This window comes from Notamacropus eugenii, chromosome 1, assembly GCF_028372415.1.
Source record: "Notamacropus eugenii isolate mMacEug1 chromosome 1, mMacEug1.pri_v2, whole genome shotgun sequence".
In the NCBI taxonomy this organism is placed as follows: domain Eukaryota; kingdom Metazoa; phylum Chordata; class Mammalia; order Diprotodontia; family Macropodidae; genus Notamacropus; species Notamacropus eugenii.
In genome coordinates, this window is record NC_092872.1 from 349,354,958 (window position 1) to 349,372,993 (window position 18,036).

General features: G+C 37.5%; 1 protein-coding gene across 6 annotated transcripts in view; it reads left to right on the plus strand.

Moving 5' to 3' along the window:
* BAG5 (BAG cochaperone 5) overlaps nt 1-18,036 on the plus strand; it is a 40,769-nt gene that overhangs the window by 986 nt on the left and 21,747 nt on the right. For 3 of the 6 annotated variants that reach the window (XR_011971853.1, XR_011971854.1, XR_011971855.1), the window contains exons 3-4: nt 1,834-3,215; nt 8,724-8,995. Coding sequence is in view for 2 of the 6 variants with exons in the window: in XM_072630103.1 (XP_072486204.1) it covers nt 1,834-3,205 (1,372 nt within the window). In the remaining 4 variants the exon portion in view is untranslated. Of the gene's footprint in view, nt 1-66; nt 398-1,833; nt 3,216-7,008; nt 7,591-8,723; nt 16,611-18,036 lie in introns of those variants that run through there. The other 3 variants (XR_011971856.1, XM_072630103.1, XM_072630104.1) reach the window with 3 other exon arrangements.

An 18,036-nucleotide genomic window follows, 5' to 3' on the forward strand; every position in this document is an offset into this window, starting at 1 on the left:
TCACCCCTTAGGAGCGCTGCCGAGAGCCTCAGGAAGGTCCGAGGTCTCCCCTCCCCCATGGCGGACCCTATTGTGAGGTCAGGGCCAAGTCAAGGCCTGAGATCCCCTGGAAGCCAGGCAGCCCAGCCCAGGAAGCCAGGCCGTAGAAGGTGGCCGTAGTGGCCGGTCCCCTGAGCCCTGTGCTCCTTTCAGAACTAGCCGGGGCGGGGTGAAACAGGATGCAGCTTTGCGCTTTGACACCTAACCCGTAAAGGGGCTCATCCATCTTAACGTAACAACTTCTGGAAGCAGACACAGGGGCCTGGCCAATTCCAACACTGCTCAGCAATTTAACATCATTTCTTTCCTTCTGGGTAACTCGAGGAGACCATTGACGTGGTGACACCAGGAGCCCAAGGTGGGAGGTGGCACCTGGTCCAGATCCTCATTCACTTCTGCCTCCCTAAAATTTTTTAGTAATTTTATGGCCCTGCTCTCTGTAAAGCCAATAGGAAGTTTTGAAACTAGTGTTTGTGAGTGAAAGTTCAATTGGCATTAGTTATATTTAAATTAAATAGCAGCACTCTGTCCCATGTAGACCTGATTTGGAGGGAGGGGGGAAATGGCTGTCGTGGAATTTAGAACTGGAAGAGACTTTGGACTTAGATCACCTAATCTACCTCTTCTCCCTTGCATCTTATAGATGAGGAAATTGAATGAAACCCAGAGAGGGAAGTGAAATAATTTACCCAGAGTCTCAGAAATAGGTAGTAGAACCTAGGATCCAGTCCAGCTCTTCTGACTTCAGATATTGCCTGCCTTTCCACTAGTGCTGAATGTTTCAGCCTTGCCAGATTTTTAAAGATAAGGTTTTTGAGATTTTGGAGTGATGGTAGGAAGAAAATAGAAAATCTGTAGATCAGCTAATGATCCTAGGGAATAAGAATTTAGCAGAAATCTGATGTCGGTATTTGGTTTTTGTTTGGAGGGGTGGATCTTTCCTTAAATAGCCTAGTTCTTATTGTTACATTTTCTTTGTTGGGAAAAGGAGGGCAAAGGGTGATTAGATCAAAAAAGGAGTTTTACTTACCTTAAGTTCTCTTTTTTCAACCATTTAACTTTTTAGTGTTATATAAAACAAAAGGAAAGAGCAATTTGATGGCTTAAAAAAACTTTGAAGAGTAGAAACTAAAAGAGTAATGATGTTAAAAAGCTTTTTGTGACCTTTTTTAGTAAGTTGTGCCTTAGTTATTTATTACAGTTGAAGATATTTGAGATACATTGCCCCAGCACCACAGAGCAAACATGTGGCATAGAATCCAAGTCTTCTTGGTTTCTAGTCTCGGGCTCAAAGTATATAATGTAGTATATGATTATTTTTCTAATTTTATTGATTTAGGTAGTTTGGTAGGTTTTCCTCTATTCTCCTCGTGGTATGAAAATTTTCAAAGGCAAACTGGCAGGATCTGCCAAGCAGAAATAGCTTCAAATATGTGCCAGCTGACAGGCACTCTGCCTGTTACCTGAGGAACATCCTTGCTAAGTTCAGATTGTCTTCAGGGTGATGAATTTTGGGTCTTCAGCTGCTCTAGAAGATTTCTGCTTAATCATTGAGGGATTGCTATATGTTGATGAAGGAGTAGCCACATCAAAGTTATGGATCCTTGAAATGTACTCTTGTGAAATGTAGCCAGATTTAGGCAACTTTTGAAATAGAAAGCTAACATAATACTGCAATGTAAAGAATAAGTGGAAGAAATGAAATTATTTTAAAATGAATTAATGCATGACAACTATTCCTGTTCTGTAAAGACATTACACTGAAATAACTAATCACTTTTCTCATTTTTTTAGCTCTTGTGGAACTGAACCAAATAAAAGTATGGATATGGGAAATCAACATCCTTCTATTAGTAGGCTTCAGGAAATACAAAAGGAAGTGAAGAATATTGAACAACAAGTAATTGCCTTCAGTGGTCTCTCGGATGACAAGAACTATAAGAAACTGGAGAGGATTCTAACTAAACAACTTTTTGAAATTGACTCTGTAGATACTGAAGGAAAGGGAGATATTCAACAAGCCAGAAAAAGGGCTGCTCAGGACACCGAGCGCCTTCTCAAAGAACTGGAGCAGAATGCAAACCACCCGCACCGGATAGAGATAGAGAATATTTTTAAGGAAGCTCAATCACTTGTCAAGGAAGAAATTGCTCCACTCTGTAGTGGAGATAACCGAGTGACTGATGAATTTGAAGAAGCCATCCAGGATGTCATACTGAGACTGACACATGTCAAAACTGGAGGGAAAATCTCTTTGCGGAAAGCAAGATATCACACGTTGACCAGAATATGCGCAGTTCAAGAGATTATTGAAGATTCCATGAAGAGGCAACCTTCCTTGCCACTTTCTGAAGATGCACATCCTTCTGTTTCCAAAATAAACTCTGTTATGTGTGAAGTGAACAAAGCCAGAGGGACTCTTATTGCCCTTTTGATGGGAGTAAACAACAGTGAGACTTGCAAGCACTTGTCCTGTGTGCTCTCAGGATTGATTGCTGATCTGGATGCTTTAGATGTTTGTGGACGTACAGAAATAAGAAATTATAGGAAGGAAGTAGTGGAAGATATCAACAAATTATTGAAATATTTGGATTTAGAAGAAGAAGCAGATTCTACTCATGCATTTGACCTGGGACAGAATCAATCCATTCTAAAAATAGAAGGGGTCCTCAAGAAAATGAGAGAAGTGAAGAATGAACTTCTTAAAGCACAAAATCCTTCTGATTTATACCTGGGATCAAAGACAGAATTGCAAAGTTTAATTGGACAGTTGGATGAAGTGGACCTTGGGAAGAACCCATGTATCCGAGAAGCAAGAAGAAGAGCTGTAATAGAAGTGCAAACGCTTATCACTTTTATTGACTTGAAGGAAGCTCTTGAGAAAAGAAACCAGGGGGTTGCTGAGGAACACCCATCCCACAAATCCATCTGGAGCGTTCTTGGAAGTTTGTCTGAGATCCAGCGAGAAGTTCTTTCATTTGATGGAAATAGAACTGATAAGAACTATATAAGGCTGGAGGAGCTCCTCACAAAGCAGCTGCTAGCCCTAGATGCTGTCGACCCTCAAGGAGAGGAGGAGTGCAAAGCTGCCAGAAAACAAGCCGTGAAGCTTGCACAGAATATTCTCAGCTATCTCGACTTGAAATCAGATGAATGGGAATACTAAGATATCAGAGGTCACATATTTGATATTGCTTGTTTTGCACTTTATGTAGATTCCTATATATTTATATAGAGCTCTTTCAGTCTATATGATTTAAACATGCATATTTCAGTACAAGTATTTGTTTATGACCCCTGACTTGAGCAGATTATATCTCTACATTTTTCATGGTGCAAAAACAGATGTATTTACAACCCATTAGCATTTCCATTTGGGTTGTATTATCTATATGATGTGTTTTTTTATTCTGGAAAAAAAATGAGTTGTCAAGCAGAGTTTGTAGTAATTGATCTATTTTTAAAATGGATAGTGCAAAAGCAAAAAATGGAAATGTTCTGAAATTTAGATAGACTTCTTACACAGTACTGGAAATAATTATGAAAATGAGAAATAGATTAATTATTGGCCTGTTAAATTAAGACCCAAACACTAGAGCAGCACAAAAAAGTTTTTAATATGCTAAATAAAAGCAAAAAAGGAAAACCAACTTTTAAAATTTAGAAATGTTGATTTGTTTTTCCATTTTACTAGTGGTTGTTGTTGTTTAAACTACTATTTTTTTCTCTTTTAGTAAGAATTTTATGTTTTGAAAAGTATCTTTTCTCCTGTGCTATGCATAGGGGATGACAAGGGTGGTCAACAAATTATTTTCCTTTTTTATTATAAAATTATGAAAACTAATAGCAAAAAAGGGAAAAATTACAGATTGTATTGAAGAGAAGAGATAAAACAACTCCATACTTTTTAAGTTTTTGTCTTTTTTTTTTTTTAAGTTTGTGTGTTAAGTCTGAGTTCAACTCTAGTAATTTGTATGGATTTGGATTGGCATTTTTTGGTTAAGTTTTTGATCTTTGCGGGGGAAAGATAGAAAACTTGTGGAGACTAGAAAATGAGTAACTTGTTCTCAATGGCAAGTTATGCTAAGAGTCAGAAAACATATACATATATATACATACACATATATACACATATGGTATAAAATTATTTTCTTCTGTCTGACAGTCAAGGCTATGTAGTGGACAAGCTTAGTAAATAAACCCAATGTTATTTCAGAACGGATAATTGCAAAACACAGCCATTGAAGTAAATTTCCCTTGACTTGTCATTATAAGAAATTAATTGCCACTGGGAAAGAGATGCCAGCATTTTGAGCACCAAACTAAAAGGAAAAAGACATTTGAAATAGTGGTGCTAGGTAGTCATTAGATTGCTGGGGGTAATTTTATTTGTATGTGAAAACTTTTTTTACACTGAAAATAGACATTGAAACAGTTGCAATGCATGAAAGTTTTTACAAAATTCCCCAAGTTTCTAAATTTGATTTTGTTTTCTGCTTGCCCAAACAAAAGAATTTCTGAAAAGCTCTTAAGTGCCTTTTTAGCATCTTAAAAGTAGTTTCATCTTTCTAGGTTCCTATCTTCTATATGAGATAGCCAGACCCATGAAACATCCCTCAGAAAATATTAAAGCCTATTAAGCTATGTAGATTGATTTTGTTAATATTTACTTTCAGATGTTTTTGTTGTTCGAATTAGAAAAAAGAACTGTTGGCAAAGGAAAAATTTTAATAAAGTACCACTTTATTAAGTGGTTAGCTTTTTCGCTTTTGTTTTTGGTGATTACAAAAAGGTTGTTGATACCTGTCTGTCCTCCTGCTTCATTTATTTTTTTCCATCTTCTCAACATAATATAACAGGAACCTGAAAGCTAGCAGCAGAAGTAACCTATGTATGATAGCTTCTTTGCCCAGCATTCCCTAGTCCATCATAGTATTTCATTTAGTTTGTATTTTCACATTTTTCCTAAAAGCTTGAATAGATCACTGACTTTTTTAATGATCACTTTAAACTTTAAAGGGACTATAGTCCCTGAATCGTAATATTGCCTATTAACAGAATGTTACATTTTCAACCTCTGAGAAATAAGATGTGACGAAATGATGCATTTAATATCACCCCAGTTTTATTTCGTTTTATTTTGCATTGTGTCTTAAAATATAAAATGGAGGGATTATTCAAGATTAAAATGTATCCCCTAACCTTTAGAGAATAGCAGTTTTTTCATGCAATTATTTTTCCAAAACTATTGCCCATGGCTTATTAAAGAAACATCTCATTTAAAACTACTTAGTATTAGACACTGTCTGTATGTGGTGCTAAATTTGCTAGCTAATTTGAATTGATCACAGGGTTATTTTGTCCACCAAAACTGCCAGATCATCCTTGAGTGATCTAATAGATTGGTTATTTTGGTGGTTGGGGAAAAACTGAACATGATCTGTTCGGTCAAAATGTTCAAGCATGCCTTTTGTTTCTCTATTTTATTCCTTATTGCCAAGAACCCATTCCTATTAGTGCTTACTGGTGTATTGAACTCCAGTAAAACAGGTTAGTTTTTCTGTTTTACTTATTGGGAAGTGGTTTGGGTTGGAATGGAATTTACAGGTTAGCTTATCATACTGTGTATTTTAATAATTTTTGCATGAAGAAATATTTTAAACTGAGGACAATATATGAGAAAAAAGTATATCCTATACTTGTGTTACTGAATAGTCATAAAACATTTATATGTAATAGGTAATCTATGTTCTTAACTAGAATGGCAGAGTGTTTGTTTTCTTTAGCTTTTTTAGATCTTTTATTCAACTAATTTAAAATGGACCAGACCACAATGAAGTAGTTATTAGACATAAATATTTCTTTCAGATAGAATTTAAAGGAAATGCTTTTATTTTGTTAAAGTGATGTGGTGCAGTAGTGGCAATACAACATACATTTTATGTGTTTTGAGAAAGCCGTGAAATAATTTGTGGGGGTTTTTTTTTCATCTGTCATATTGCTTTTCTGCATTTTTGTGCAGGTTTGTGATTGTCTTAAGTTCATTCTGCAAGTTCAGGTTTTTTGTAGGAGTCATTTAAGCATTCAAATGACCAGATCTTTCTTTGTTCTTTAAAAAAATCCTTTGGGAAATACTTGCCATTGATTGTTAAAATGTATAACTACACCTAAGTATTTCTGCAGTATTTGTTTCCTACCCCCTCTTAACTGTATAAAAAAATGTAATAGTGTGTCAAGATAGTTTGAAATTGTTTTGAATTATACATATTCATATGTGCTTAATTGCTAATGAAATAAAATCTCTTAGCTTATGTTTGAATGGAGGAAGGGCATAAGCTAAGCCAAGGTGTGTGGTTTTTTGTTTTGATAACTATTTAAAAATTTTTGTTAAATATGATTATCCTCATTAATAGTGATTCCTCAGTTAACAAATGTTTTGGAAACAAAGATCCTTTTTAGTAAAGTTGATTCAAGTGGGGAAGGAGTTGGGAGACCAGCAGAGGATGTAATGGTGCTATATCTCAGGTGTGAGCCTGTTGTAACTGAACTTCATTCCCTGGGATGGGAGAAGGTCCTTCCTCAGCCCAAATCATATTCTTTGTCATGGATGGGGAGTTGGAGGCAGGTGTCATTCTAAGAGAAAAGTAGGTATATACTTTGACAGAGAGGGATTCCTAGATTCTACTACTGTTAATAAAGTTTCTGGCATTCAAAGCAGCATTGATATGCCTCCTCTTCACAAATGGAGGTATGATTATTTTGTCCATGTCTTCTCTTGGATATATTTGAGATTCTTTGTATTTAGGGTTTTTGAACTATCCAAGTGTAGTACTTGGCATACTAAGTATATAAAATTGGAGGGCTGGATGCATGTTTGCAGATATCCTCATCTATATATACTTACGTATTTTTATTGCTATCTTTGAGTGATTTCTTGATGGTTGTTATTTTTTCTTCTTTGTTTTCCAGGTGACTCAGAATAGAAAAACAAGGGCAGCTTGGTCAGTCATGCAAATTTAGAATGAGCCCAGGAACCAAAAGTATATACCAAAAGTATAGGTGGAAAATAAATCATACTGTGTGAAGAGTTAAGAATTTTAATAAAAATGGGAAATTTTCTCCCCCCAGCACTTATGCTGCTTTGAAGCTATTGAGACTTATGACCTAATTTATAGATGATAGTATTTAGAGCTAGCAGGAACCCCAGAAATCTTGTCTTCCAAACCCTCACTGTGATGTTGGTCAATTCAACAAAGATTTGAGTTCTTAATTTTTGCATGATTTGGGAGTCCAAAGAATGATACCTCGAGGAATATAGATAGAAAAGTCATATATATGCAAACAGGTAAATAATAAAATGAAAGAGTGTCTTAGATTAGTTATATACTGTTTTTTAATCTTTATTCTCAGTGTCATTCTTTAGCACAGGGTTTCTTATCCTTTTTTTGTGTCATGGACACTTGGCAGTCTAGTGAAGCCTGTGGGACCCTTTCTCGGAATAATGTTTTTAAATGCAAAAAATAAAACACAAGAAAATAAATTCTATTGAAATAGTTGTCCAAAAAAAATTGTTTATAAGTTTGCAGACCTTAGGTTAATAATCACTGCTCTAGTAGATCTTTGTTTTTATAGCTCTCACTTAAAATAATCTGTCCTTTTAAGTTGGAGAGCCAGTTAGGATTACAATATGTCAATAAGAGTCTCTCAAAATACTTATTTGACGTATCTGGTCACTTCATGGCAGATAGAGGCAAAAACAATGGTATCTAGATGCTATTACTTATGTTGGAAAGCATTCTTTATGCCATATTTTAAAATATCTTGGAATAAAAGCCCACTAAAAATCCTGTAGTGCTTTATCATAGCGTAGAAGTAACCTTAAATGCCTCCAACTCACAAGCTCCATCAGCTCCTGCTAAACTGAAGAGGTTTAAAGTTGTCTAGTGACAGATAATATCTGGCCTCTAAATAGTGACCAGTTTATTCCAGAGGCTCAACACCAGAGTATGGATCTTTTTTGGCTATAAATCATTAAACTTAAGCATAGAAGGGACTGCAAGTGATCAGACAGATGAAATTACAGTCTTGAAGCATGTTAGAAAAAACAGATTATTTTATTAAAATTTTAAATTGCACTATAATGAGATCTAGAATACCAAATTTGAACCAAAAAAACCCCAGCTCTGTCACACCTACAATCCTTTTGCCCATGAGAATTAGTATATAGTTTTCCTTGCATCATCTTAGGAGACTCTAAAAGCCTTTTAGTTTCTCTCCCCAGGTTTTATGTGGCTTCTAGAGGGGCTGGCCAAATTGTTCTAATGACATTGATACATTAAAGACATCAATGTCTCACCTGTCTAGAGTGATTGACCTTAGCCCCTGACTGCTAGTCTATATTTGTCTTGTCTTGGTTAGAAAATGGACAGATGCGGCTCAGCACATTATGGCTATGGTGTGATGCATTTTCCATACCTTTGTAAGGTTAGTTTTGGTCTGTGAGCACGAGATCATCCACTCTATGATTCTGAAACACAAGCCTGTGTGTATCTGGAATAGTGTGCCATGACGACAGGCTAAAACTTGAAGACTTAATCTGATACTTCCCTCATGTTTATACAGCACTTTAAGCACTTTTCTTTACTCAACATAACTCTAGTACAAAGGTTATCTCCATTTTACAGATGATGAAACAAGCACTGAAGTTGTGGCTCACCGTTGTTCTCACAGCTAGTAAGAGCTGTGATGCAAACCTAGGATTCTTCACTACAAGTTCAACATTCTGCTGTACCCCATTGCATCTCTCATGTGATGTAGGACACAATCTCAAAGTTGAAAAGACTTCAGAGGCCATTTAGTACAACCCATACTTGAATAGGAATACCCATTCATCTAGCCTCAGCGGGAAGACCTCTAGCAATTGGGATCCCACTCTAACAAGAGCTGTTCAAAAGTGGTAAGGCTGCCAAAGTGGTAATGTGTTTTATTATATTGAGCCTAAATCTGCCTCCCTGTAACTATTGCTCTCCATCTGTAAAATGGGGGTGGGGGTGGGGAGAGGTGAACTTGATCTGTAATGTGTTCTTTGGTCCTAAATCCTATCCTGTAAAATGAGACAATTACAGAATGTAAGAACTGAAAAGAGACCGTAAAGATCATTGAATCTACCCCCCAGTTTTACAGCTGAGGCCCCAAAAGGGAAAGTGATGGCTTCTAACCCTAATTGTGAAGTGCTATACAGGCATTTTATTTGTTTCCTAATCAAAATCCTTCAAAAATAATTGAAAAGATTTGAAAATATGCATTTATTAAGCAATGTACTGCCCCTGATCTCATGGAACTTATATATAGTAAGAGAATGATGCATAAACATAGGTGACTGATTCATATACATAACATTACATGATTAAGTGCTACATAGCTCTTCTGAGGGGATGGGGAGGAAGATTATCGTATATCAGAAGGATTCAGGTAATACTTTATGGAAAAGCCTTGAAAAGAGCCTCCTGTTTGCTAAGGAGCCAATCAACTAACAATTATGCCTCACTTTCCTCTCAAATTCAATAGCCATTGATTACATGCCAGCTTTTGCAAGGTACCATACTGAGCACTGATGATAAAAATATATTGTACAAGCCTGGCTTTAAAGATTACATCCTACACAAACTGTGATAGTAGGGAGAAGTACAGAGATGTCTAGGCAAGATGCAATGAGACACCACCCTCTCCTAGAAGGCAAGAGGGATTTAGGGGGAAGATAGTACTTTAAAGGAAGCAGAAGGAAAACTAGGAAAAGAAGTCTAGGTGTGCACTATGATTAGTAAAGACATGGAGAAAAGAGCTGGGCAGAGTGGGACAAAGGATCTCAAGAGTAGTTCAGTTGGCTGGAATTCACAGTATTTGAAGTGGGGAATATAGTATAAGACTTAACAGGTGAGTAGAGCCAGATTATGGACAATCTTGAATACTAGAGTTGGGTTTATATAGGGTATAGTGGATAATACTGAAGGTTTTTGAGTAGATGATGGCAAGATCAGAACTATGCATTATTAGAAGGCTTATTCAGGCATTTATTTGTAGAATGGAGAGACTGGAGGCAGGAAAATCACTTGGGGAAGCCTGTTGCAGTAATCTAAGAGAGAAGTGATGGGGCTCTGAATTACAGCAGTGCTAGTGAATGGAGAACCAAAGAGGGAGAGGTACTTCAAAGGGAGAGCTAATAATTTGGCTGATGGCTAAGAATAAGAGGGCAGGGCAGAATCAAAGACAATTAAACTTCTTAGCTTTGGCATCAGGGAGATAGTGTTGCCATCAGCAAAACAAGTTATAGGGAGGGGAAGTTGAGAGCATTGGACTTAAACGGTCTTTACAATCCTTTCTAGCTTTGACATCCTGTGAATTTCAAAAGTGTAGATTTTTCCCTTTGGAAGAATATGCTAGGATAATTGGGAATGAGAGCCTTTGTTACACATCTGGTCTGTTACTAGTGTGATAAAAATGGTAAGCGTGTGTTCTTTAGTCATGAAACCTTGGAATTACCTTTAATAATCTAGAGACTAGATTTGAAGTAAGAAGACCTGAGTTTCTATCTTAGCTGGACTATTTTATGTGTGACATTGGACATTTAATTTAAACCTTCTGGACCTCTGTTTCTCCTATAAAAAGAGAGCATTGGAACAGATAATCCCTAAACTCCCTGCAGACTCTAAAGCTACAATTGCTTCTCCTTGCTGAAGTTTATAAAGCTTCAGTTATGTAAAATAAGAGCTATCTTGCACTAGAATATAGGAAACACTTTTAGACCTAGGTGTCTCTGATGCCCAAGTCTAAGCATACTATAGATTATGCCTCAAGGTCTCAAAAATGGGCTACATTCTCCCATCTGTGGGAAGAGGAATCATTGAGTTGCTTCTTCAGCTTTAGGCCCTTTTCTACTAAGAATTAGGAGTTAGGAGTAATATTAATAATCCCATGAACCACAAAGAGTATAAGCATTCATGGAATAAGGAGAGAAAACTGGTGTAATTGGCAAGTGGCTTTACTTTTTAAAAAAATATTTAATATTTAATTTTCCCCAGTTACATGTAAAAATAATTTTTAACATTTGTTTTTAAAACTTTGAGTCCCAAATTCTCTCCCTTCCTCCTTCCACACTCCTTTCTCACTGAGAAGGCAAGCAAATTCGATATAGTTTATACATGTGTAGTCTTGCAAAACATATCTATAATAGTCATGTTATGAAAGAAAACAGAGACAAAAAAACCTCAAGGAAAATAAAGTTTAAAAAATATGCTTCAATCTGTATTCAGACACCATCAGTTTTTTCTCTGGGGATGGATGACATTTTTTATCATAATTCCTTCAGAGTTGTCTTGGATCATTGCATTGTGAGAATAGCTTAGTCATTCACAGCTGATCATCTTACAATATTGCTGTTACTGTGAACACGGTACATTTCATTTTGCATCAGCTCATACAAGGCTTCCCAGGTTTTCCCGAAATCCGCCTGCTCATCATTTCTTATGGAACATTAATATTCCATTATATTCATGTACCACAACTTGTTCAGCCATTTCCCAGTTGATGGACATCCCCTCAATTTCTAATTCCTTGCCACCAGAAAAGAGCTACTCTAAATATTTCTGTACATATAGGAGTGACCTCACTTTTGCATAGTGTTTTGTCTATTACAAAGTAACTGTCTTTTTCCTCCAAATTTTAATTTATTGGAGGGAGAGAGGGAATAAACTTTTGTTAAATGCTTACTATGTGTCAAGCACTCAAGTGCCAATCACTTTATATTGTCTTTTGGTCCTCACAACAAATAGTTGGTGCTATTCCCATTTTAAGGCTGAGAAAACAGGCAGACAGGTTAAATTATTTGCCCAGGGTCACACAGAAAGTATCTGAGGCAATCCATTGGATTTGAACTTGGGTCTTCCTGACACCAAGCCCAGCACTCTATTCACTGTGCCTCCTAACTTCTATTGATACCTTTTGTTTTTATATCATTTTCATGTCCAAACATATCTTTCCCCACTTCCTTATACTGTGAGGCATCTCCAGCAGCAATTAAAAGGAGATCACTAGGATTTATAAGGCACTTTCCTGAATAGAATCGCTGTGAGATAGATCCACACCCTGTAGCATGGTGAAGGAACATTAGGAGGCTTTTTGATCCAAAATTGTAGCAAGGGGCTATGCAGGTAGCAATCCAGTCCATGGTTTTTGTCCTTATACCAACACTGCTTCCAGGTGCTCCACCTGTCCACTCCAGAACCATGACAGAATAGGTCATCTCCTTCACCAAGTACTTCCTGACCTGGCATTGCCACTGCTGCCTCCCAGACAATGTGGTGGCCTCCATCAAGAGAGTTGCAGCATGCAAGGGAACACATTGCTGCTAATTAGTAGTACAAAGGCAGAGTATAGTCAGAATTCCAAAGGGACAAGGGGTGCTTTCCTTCTGATAGGGTAAACTTTTCAAATGTCATCAAATATTTCCCCACTCAGGCCCTTAATTTATCTTTGAAGGATAAATACAAGCAGACATTTATGGGAGGAGTGGACAAGTGAACACAGTTTTGGAGGTATTTTGCCAGTAATCTTGCCTCTGGTATACCTAGAGTCAATTGTCTGCTTTGTCTACCCCCTGGATTTTGCCAGAACCTTCTTGGCAGCCAGTGTTGAGAAGGCTGGTACTAGGAGAAAATTAAAAGCCTAGAAGCCGACTTTTGAAAAATCCCCAAGTCTGGTGGAAGCTGAGACTTGTATCAACATTTTAATGTCTCATTGCCTACTTTGGAATCTATGATAGAGTGCTCCAAGAGCCTAAGAAAGTGATTGCACAATCAGTGACCGCTATAGCAGGAGTGGTATCCTATACCTTTTGTGAGGATGCTCCAATGCTCTCATTTTATAGGGGAAGAACCTGAGACCCAGACAGGTTGTCCAGAGACTTGCCCAATGTCACACACCCCTTTACATGGTGAATGATGATGTAATCTGAGTGCAAAGGAGCTGATATCACGTATAATGGGACAGTTGGCTTCTGGAATAAGATTGCTAAAGATCAAGGTGGCAAAACTTTCTTGAAAGGTTTCTGGTCCAATGTTCTTAGAGACATAAGCAGAGCTTTCATGCTTATCCTAGATGATGAATTGAATTGAAGAAAGTAATTGAGGTACATCCTAACTAAAAATGGAGACTGAAAAATGTATGAGACCAAGTTTGGATTAGGATACCCCACAATGATTTACTTTTCCAGTCCAGGTCAGCAAAGGGAGAGAGAGAGGTCTATGGATGCTAGGGACAAGGTCTAATGAAGAAGCCTGAGTGGAGCATCTCAACAGAAAGGATTGAAAAGATGTGTGCCAGGGCAAGAAGTCCCAGATTTGGCACAGAAGAGACTGATGCTATGCAGGGAACAGTAATAGGTTCCAACTGAAAATTTCATCTTTTGTTACCTACTGTCGGGGTGCAGATCAATTGTAAACTAAAGAAAGAGCCTGCACATAGGAGTGGTAGTCAGCCATCAAGCCTTTATTGAGTACCTACTGTGTGCCAGGTACTGTGCTAAGCACTAGGACTATAAAACAACAAGAGGCAGTCCTTTCCCTCAAGGAATTCACAATCTAACGGCAGTTCAAGGCCTAGGCTGTGTACTGTGTATCAAATGAGAGAATATTTGTATAGCACAGTGCCTGGAAAATGGGTGGCACTTGATAAATGCTTGTGCCCTTTCCCTTCCCTTCTCCCCTGGAGTCCCAAGACCTGGTTTTGATTCCTGCTTCTCCCACTTATTATTCATAAACAAATTATTTTACTTCCCTGAGACTCTGTCTTTTGTCCAGTTTCCTTACCTTTTACACAGTACCACATTCCCTTCAATATGGTGGTATTGGCCTCCTTACTATTTCTCACACAAGCCACTCTCTCAGGAGATCTCTAGGCATCTTCACTGGCTGTGCCCTGTGTGTGGAATGTTCTCCCTCTCCCTCTCCCTCTCCACTTCTTGGTTACCCTGACTTCCTTCAAGTCCTAGGTAAAAATCCTACCTGCTACAGGAAATCTTTCATGGTTCCTTTCAATTCCAGTGTCTTCCTTCTTTTGATTATTTACAATTTATCCTATATATAGTTTGTTTGTACATAGTTATTTTCATTGTCTCCCTTCATTAGATTGTGAACTCCCTGAGAGCATGGACTGTCTTTTAACTTTCTTTGTATCCCCAGTGCTTACACAGTGCCAGGCACATAGTAGATGCTTAATAAATGCATATTAACTGTACTGATCAAGAAGCAAGTATAGAAACAAGCAACAACTATGTCACCCTGACCCCAAAAGTGCAATGGAATCTCAGATCCAGCCCCCAAACCTATCTGAAGCCTGCAGCAGAATAACCAGGGTAAAAAGTCAACAAAGAAGCCCACAGCTCTATCACATTGAATCTGAAGAACTTTTTAGGCTAAGTCTAACAGCAGTCTCCTGGAGCTTCAACCAGAGGTAAGCCCACAGTTGTGTTGCTCAAAGACAAACTCAAGAGCTTGCAGAGCTTTGATTGGGAAGGTGGTGATCAGATTTTGCCCTACATCAGATCACTGGCAGATCACTGAAAGCTTGAAGGGTCCCCAGCTTAAACTGCTGTTGAGATCCTGGAATAAGACAACACTCAGTACCTTGAAAAAGCAGAAATAATATCTGAGAAAACAAAAAACAGGAGCAAGCACAGAGCAGTCATTCCCTCCAGAAGCACATAGAGCCTGAACCTAACACAAAGTCCAAAGTCAGGAAGCATGTCTGGAGAAAAAGTAAACGAAAATAATCTGGGTAGAGCCAAGATAGCAAATTAAGGACAGTCACCTAGCTGAATTCTTCCAACTTTAAGAACTTGAACAACTTTAAAATAACAACTCAAATCACATTTTGAAGTCAGGATTAGACATTTTTCCTGCCTAAGAAAAGTAGAGATTGATAGAAGTCTATGATACTAGGGTAGAGGTCTATCCAAAACCCACATAGATGGCAGGGGCAACAGCAGCCATAGCAGCTTCAGGAGTGACAGTGAGAGGGTCGGATAACTGATCAGAAAGAGATTATAGGGGACACTTTGCCGACACTGGATGCAGGTGGCTCTAACAATTCTTTGCCTATACATAGTTCTGGGTGATAGTACTAGGACAAAGAAGAGCACTGATGGTCAGTCATAATGGAGCAGGGGCCCTGGTTACAGTTATAACATAAAGAGGAGTGCTATCATAGGCACAGGGTACCAAGAACCCTTCCTTGGTAAAGACCAGAAATGCAGACCAGGAGAGCAGTAGCCATACTTCTCCCAGAATCATACCACCTTGGAAGCTCCAAAAGCTTGCAGATCCCCAGAACTAGCTCTGAAAACAGCAGCACAAAAAAGTCTGAAGCTTTGGAATGGTTCCTCCCCATGCCCAGGTGAGCAGAGCCCAACTATAACATAAAGTTCAAAGTCAAGAAGCAGGCTGAAAAAAATGAGCAAACCACACACAAAAAAAGAATTTGACCATAAAAATCTGCTATGGTGGCAGGCAATAGCAAGACACAAGCTTAAAAGAAGACAACAATGTGAAAATAGTTACCAAAAAAGCTTCAAAGAAAAATGCTAATTGAACCCAAGCCCAATAAGAATTCCTGGAAGAGTTAAATAAGAAGGGTAGAGGGAAAAAATCAGAAAAAAAGTGCGAATGGTTACAAGAAAATTATGAAGATTGCCAGCTTGGTAAAAGAGTCACAAAAATTCCCTGAAGAATTACTTAAAAAGCAGAAGCAGGCATGTGAAAGCTAATGACTATGAGACATCAAAAAACAAAAAAGCAAAGTCAAAAGAATGAAAAAGTAGAAGAAAATTTGAAATATCTCATCAAGAAAACAACGGACTGGAAAATTGATCAAGGAGAAATCATAGAAGAATTATTGGACTACCTGAAAGCTATAGTTAAAGAAAATACTTATGCATCAAAGCTCTAAAAATTATAAAGGGAAATTGCCCCAGTATCTTAGAGCCAGAGGGTAAAATAAAATGAAAAGAATCCACTGATCACTTCCTGAAAGAGATCCTAAAATGAAACCTCCCAAATATATTATAGCCAAATTCCAGAGCTCCAAGGTCAAAAGAAAATACTTCAAAGAGCCCTAAGAAACCATTTGAGTACTACGGAGCCGCAGTCAGGATCACATAAGATTCAGCAGCTTCCACGTTAAAGAAGTGGGGAGGTTGGAATGTAATACTACAGAAAGCAAATCCATTAAGATTACAACCAAGAATTACCTACCCAGCAAAATCCAGTGTAGTTCTTCATGGGGGGAAATGGATGTTTAATGAAATAGGGGACTTTTAAACATTCCTGATGAAAAGACTAGAGCTGAATAGAAAATCTGACATTCAAACACAAGACTCAAGCATAAAAATGTAAACATGAAAAAGTAACCATAAGGGATTCAATAAAGTTAAATTGTTTATATTTCTATATGGGAAGATGATACATGTAACTTCCAAGACCTTGCTAATTATTAGGGCCATTAAAAGGAGTTTACCTAGACAGAGGGTGTGGGTGTGTTGATTTTGTTGGAATGATCTCCCCCCTACCAAAACAAAAGGAAAAGGGGAGAAAAGGGATGTACTGGGAGAAGGGGAAAGGGAGAGCTAGGTAGAATTTTCTTGCATAGAAGAGGCTTACAATGAAGAACTTTTACAATGGAGAATAAAATGGAGTAGGATGACAGGCAGTGCTTGAACCTCACATCAGAATCAGTTCAAAGAGAGAAGAAAATATATATGTGTGCATATATATGTGTGTATCTATATATACACACATATATACATATACACGTGTTTGTGTATATGTATGTATATACATATATATGTGTGTGTATCTGTGTATACACACACATTCTTAGTTGTGTATAGAAATGTAACCTACCCAATTGGGAAGTAGGAGGGGAATGAGATAAAAGAAAGGGGTGTGTGTGATAAAAAGGGAGGGCAAATTAGGGAGGGCAGTGGTTAGAAATAAAATAGACTTTTGATAAGGGACAGCATAAAAAGAGGACGAGAGAAGAAAAAACAAGAAAATGGGATGGAGGGAAATACACAGTAATTATAGCTGTGATGAGCTCAAGCATAGAATAGAATCAACAGAATGGGTTAGAAATTAGAATCTAACCATGTGTTGTTTGTAAGAGATATGCTTGAAGCACACATAGTTAAAGAGCTAGAGCAGAATCTAATATGCCTCTGTGAGGTAAAGGAAAGGCTAGCAATCATAATCTCAGACAACGCAAAAGCAAAAATAGATTTAAATGAAAGGGATAATCAGGAAAACTATATTTTGCTAAAAGGTACCATACACAATGAAGTAATATCAAAAATTTTTATGGCAAACTATAGAACTGAATCAAATTCATAAAAATAAGAGCCATTCCCCAATTGACAAATGGTCAAAGGATATAAACAGGCAGTTTTCAGAAGAAGAAATCAAAGTTATCTAAAGTCACATGAAAAAATGCTATAAATCACTAATGATTAGAGAAAGGCAAATTAAAACAACTCTGAGGTACCATTTCATAGTTATTAGAAATGACAAATACTGGAGGGAATCAGGAAAAATAATGAGCTATTGGTGGAGTTGTGAACTGATCCAACTGTCCTAGGGAACAACTTGAAACTATAGGCTATAAACCAAAGGGCTACAAAACTACACATACCGTTTGACACAGCAATACACTACTAGGCCTATATCCCAAAGAGTTCAAAGAAAAAGGACTGATATATACAAAAATATTTATAGCACTCTTTTTGTGGTGGCAAAGAATTGGAAACTGAGAGGATGCCCATCAATTGGGGAATGGCTGAACAAGTTGCGGCATTGGATTGTGATGGAATACTACTGTGTTATAAAAAATAACAAGTGGGGTGGTTTCAAAAAAACATGGCAAGGCCTGTATAAACCGATGTAAAGTGAAAGG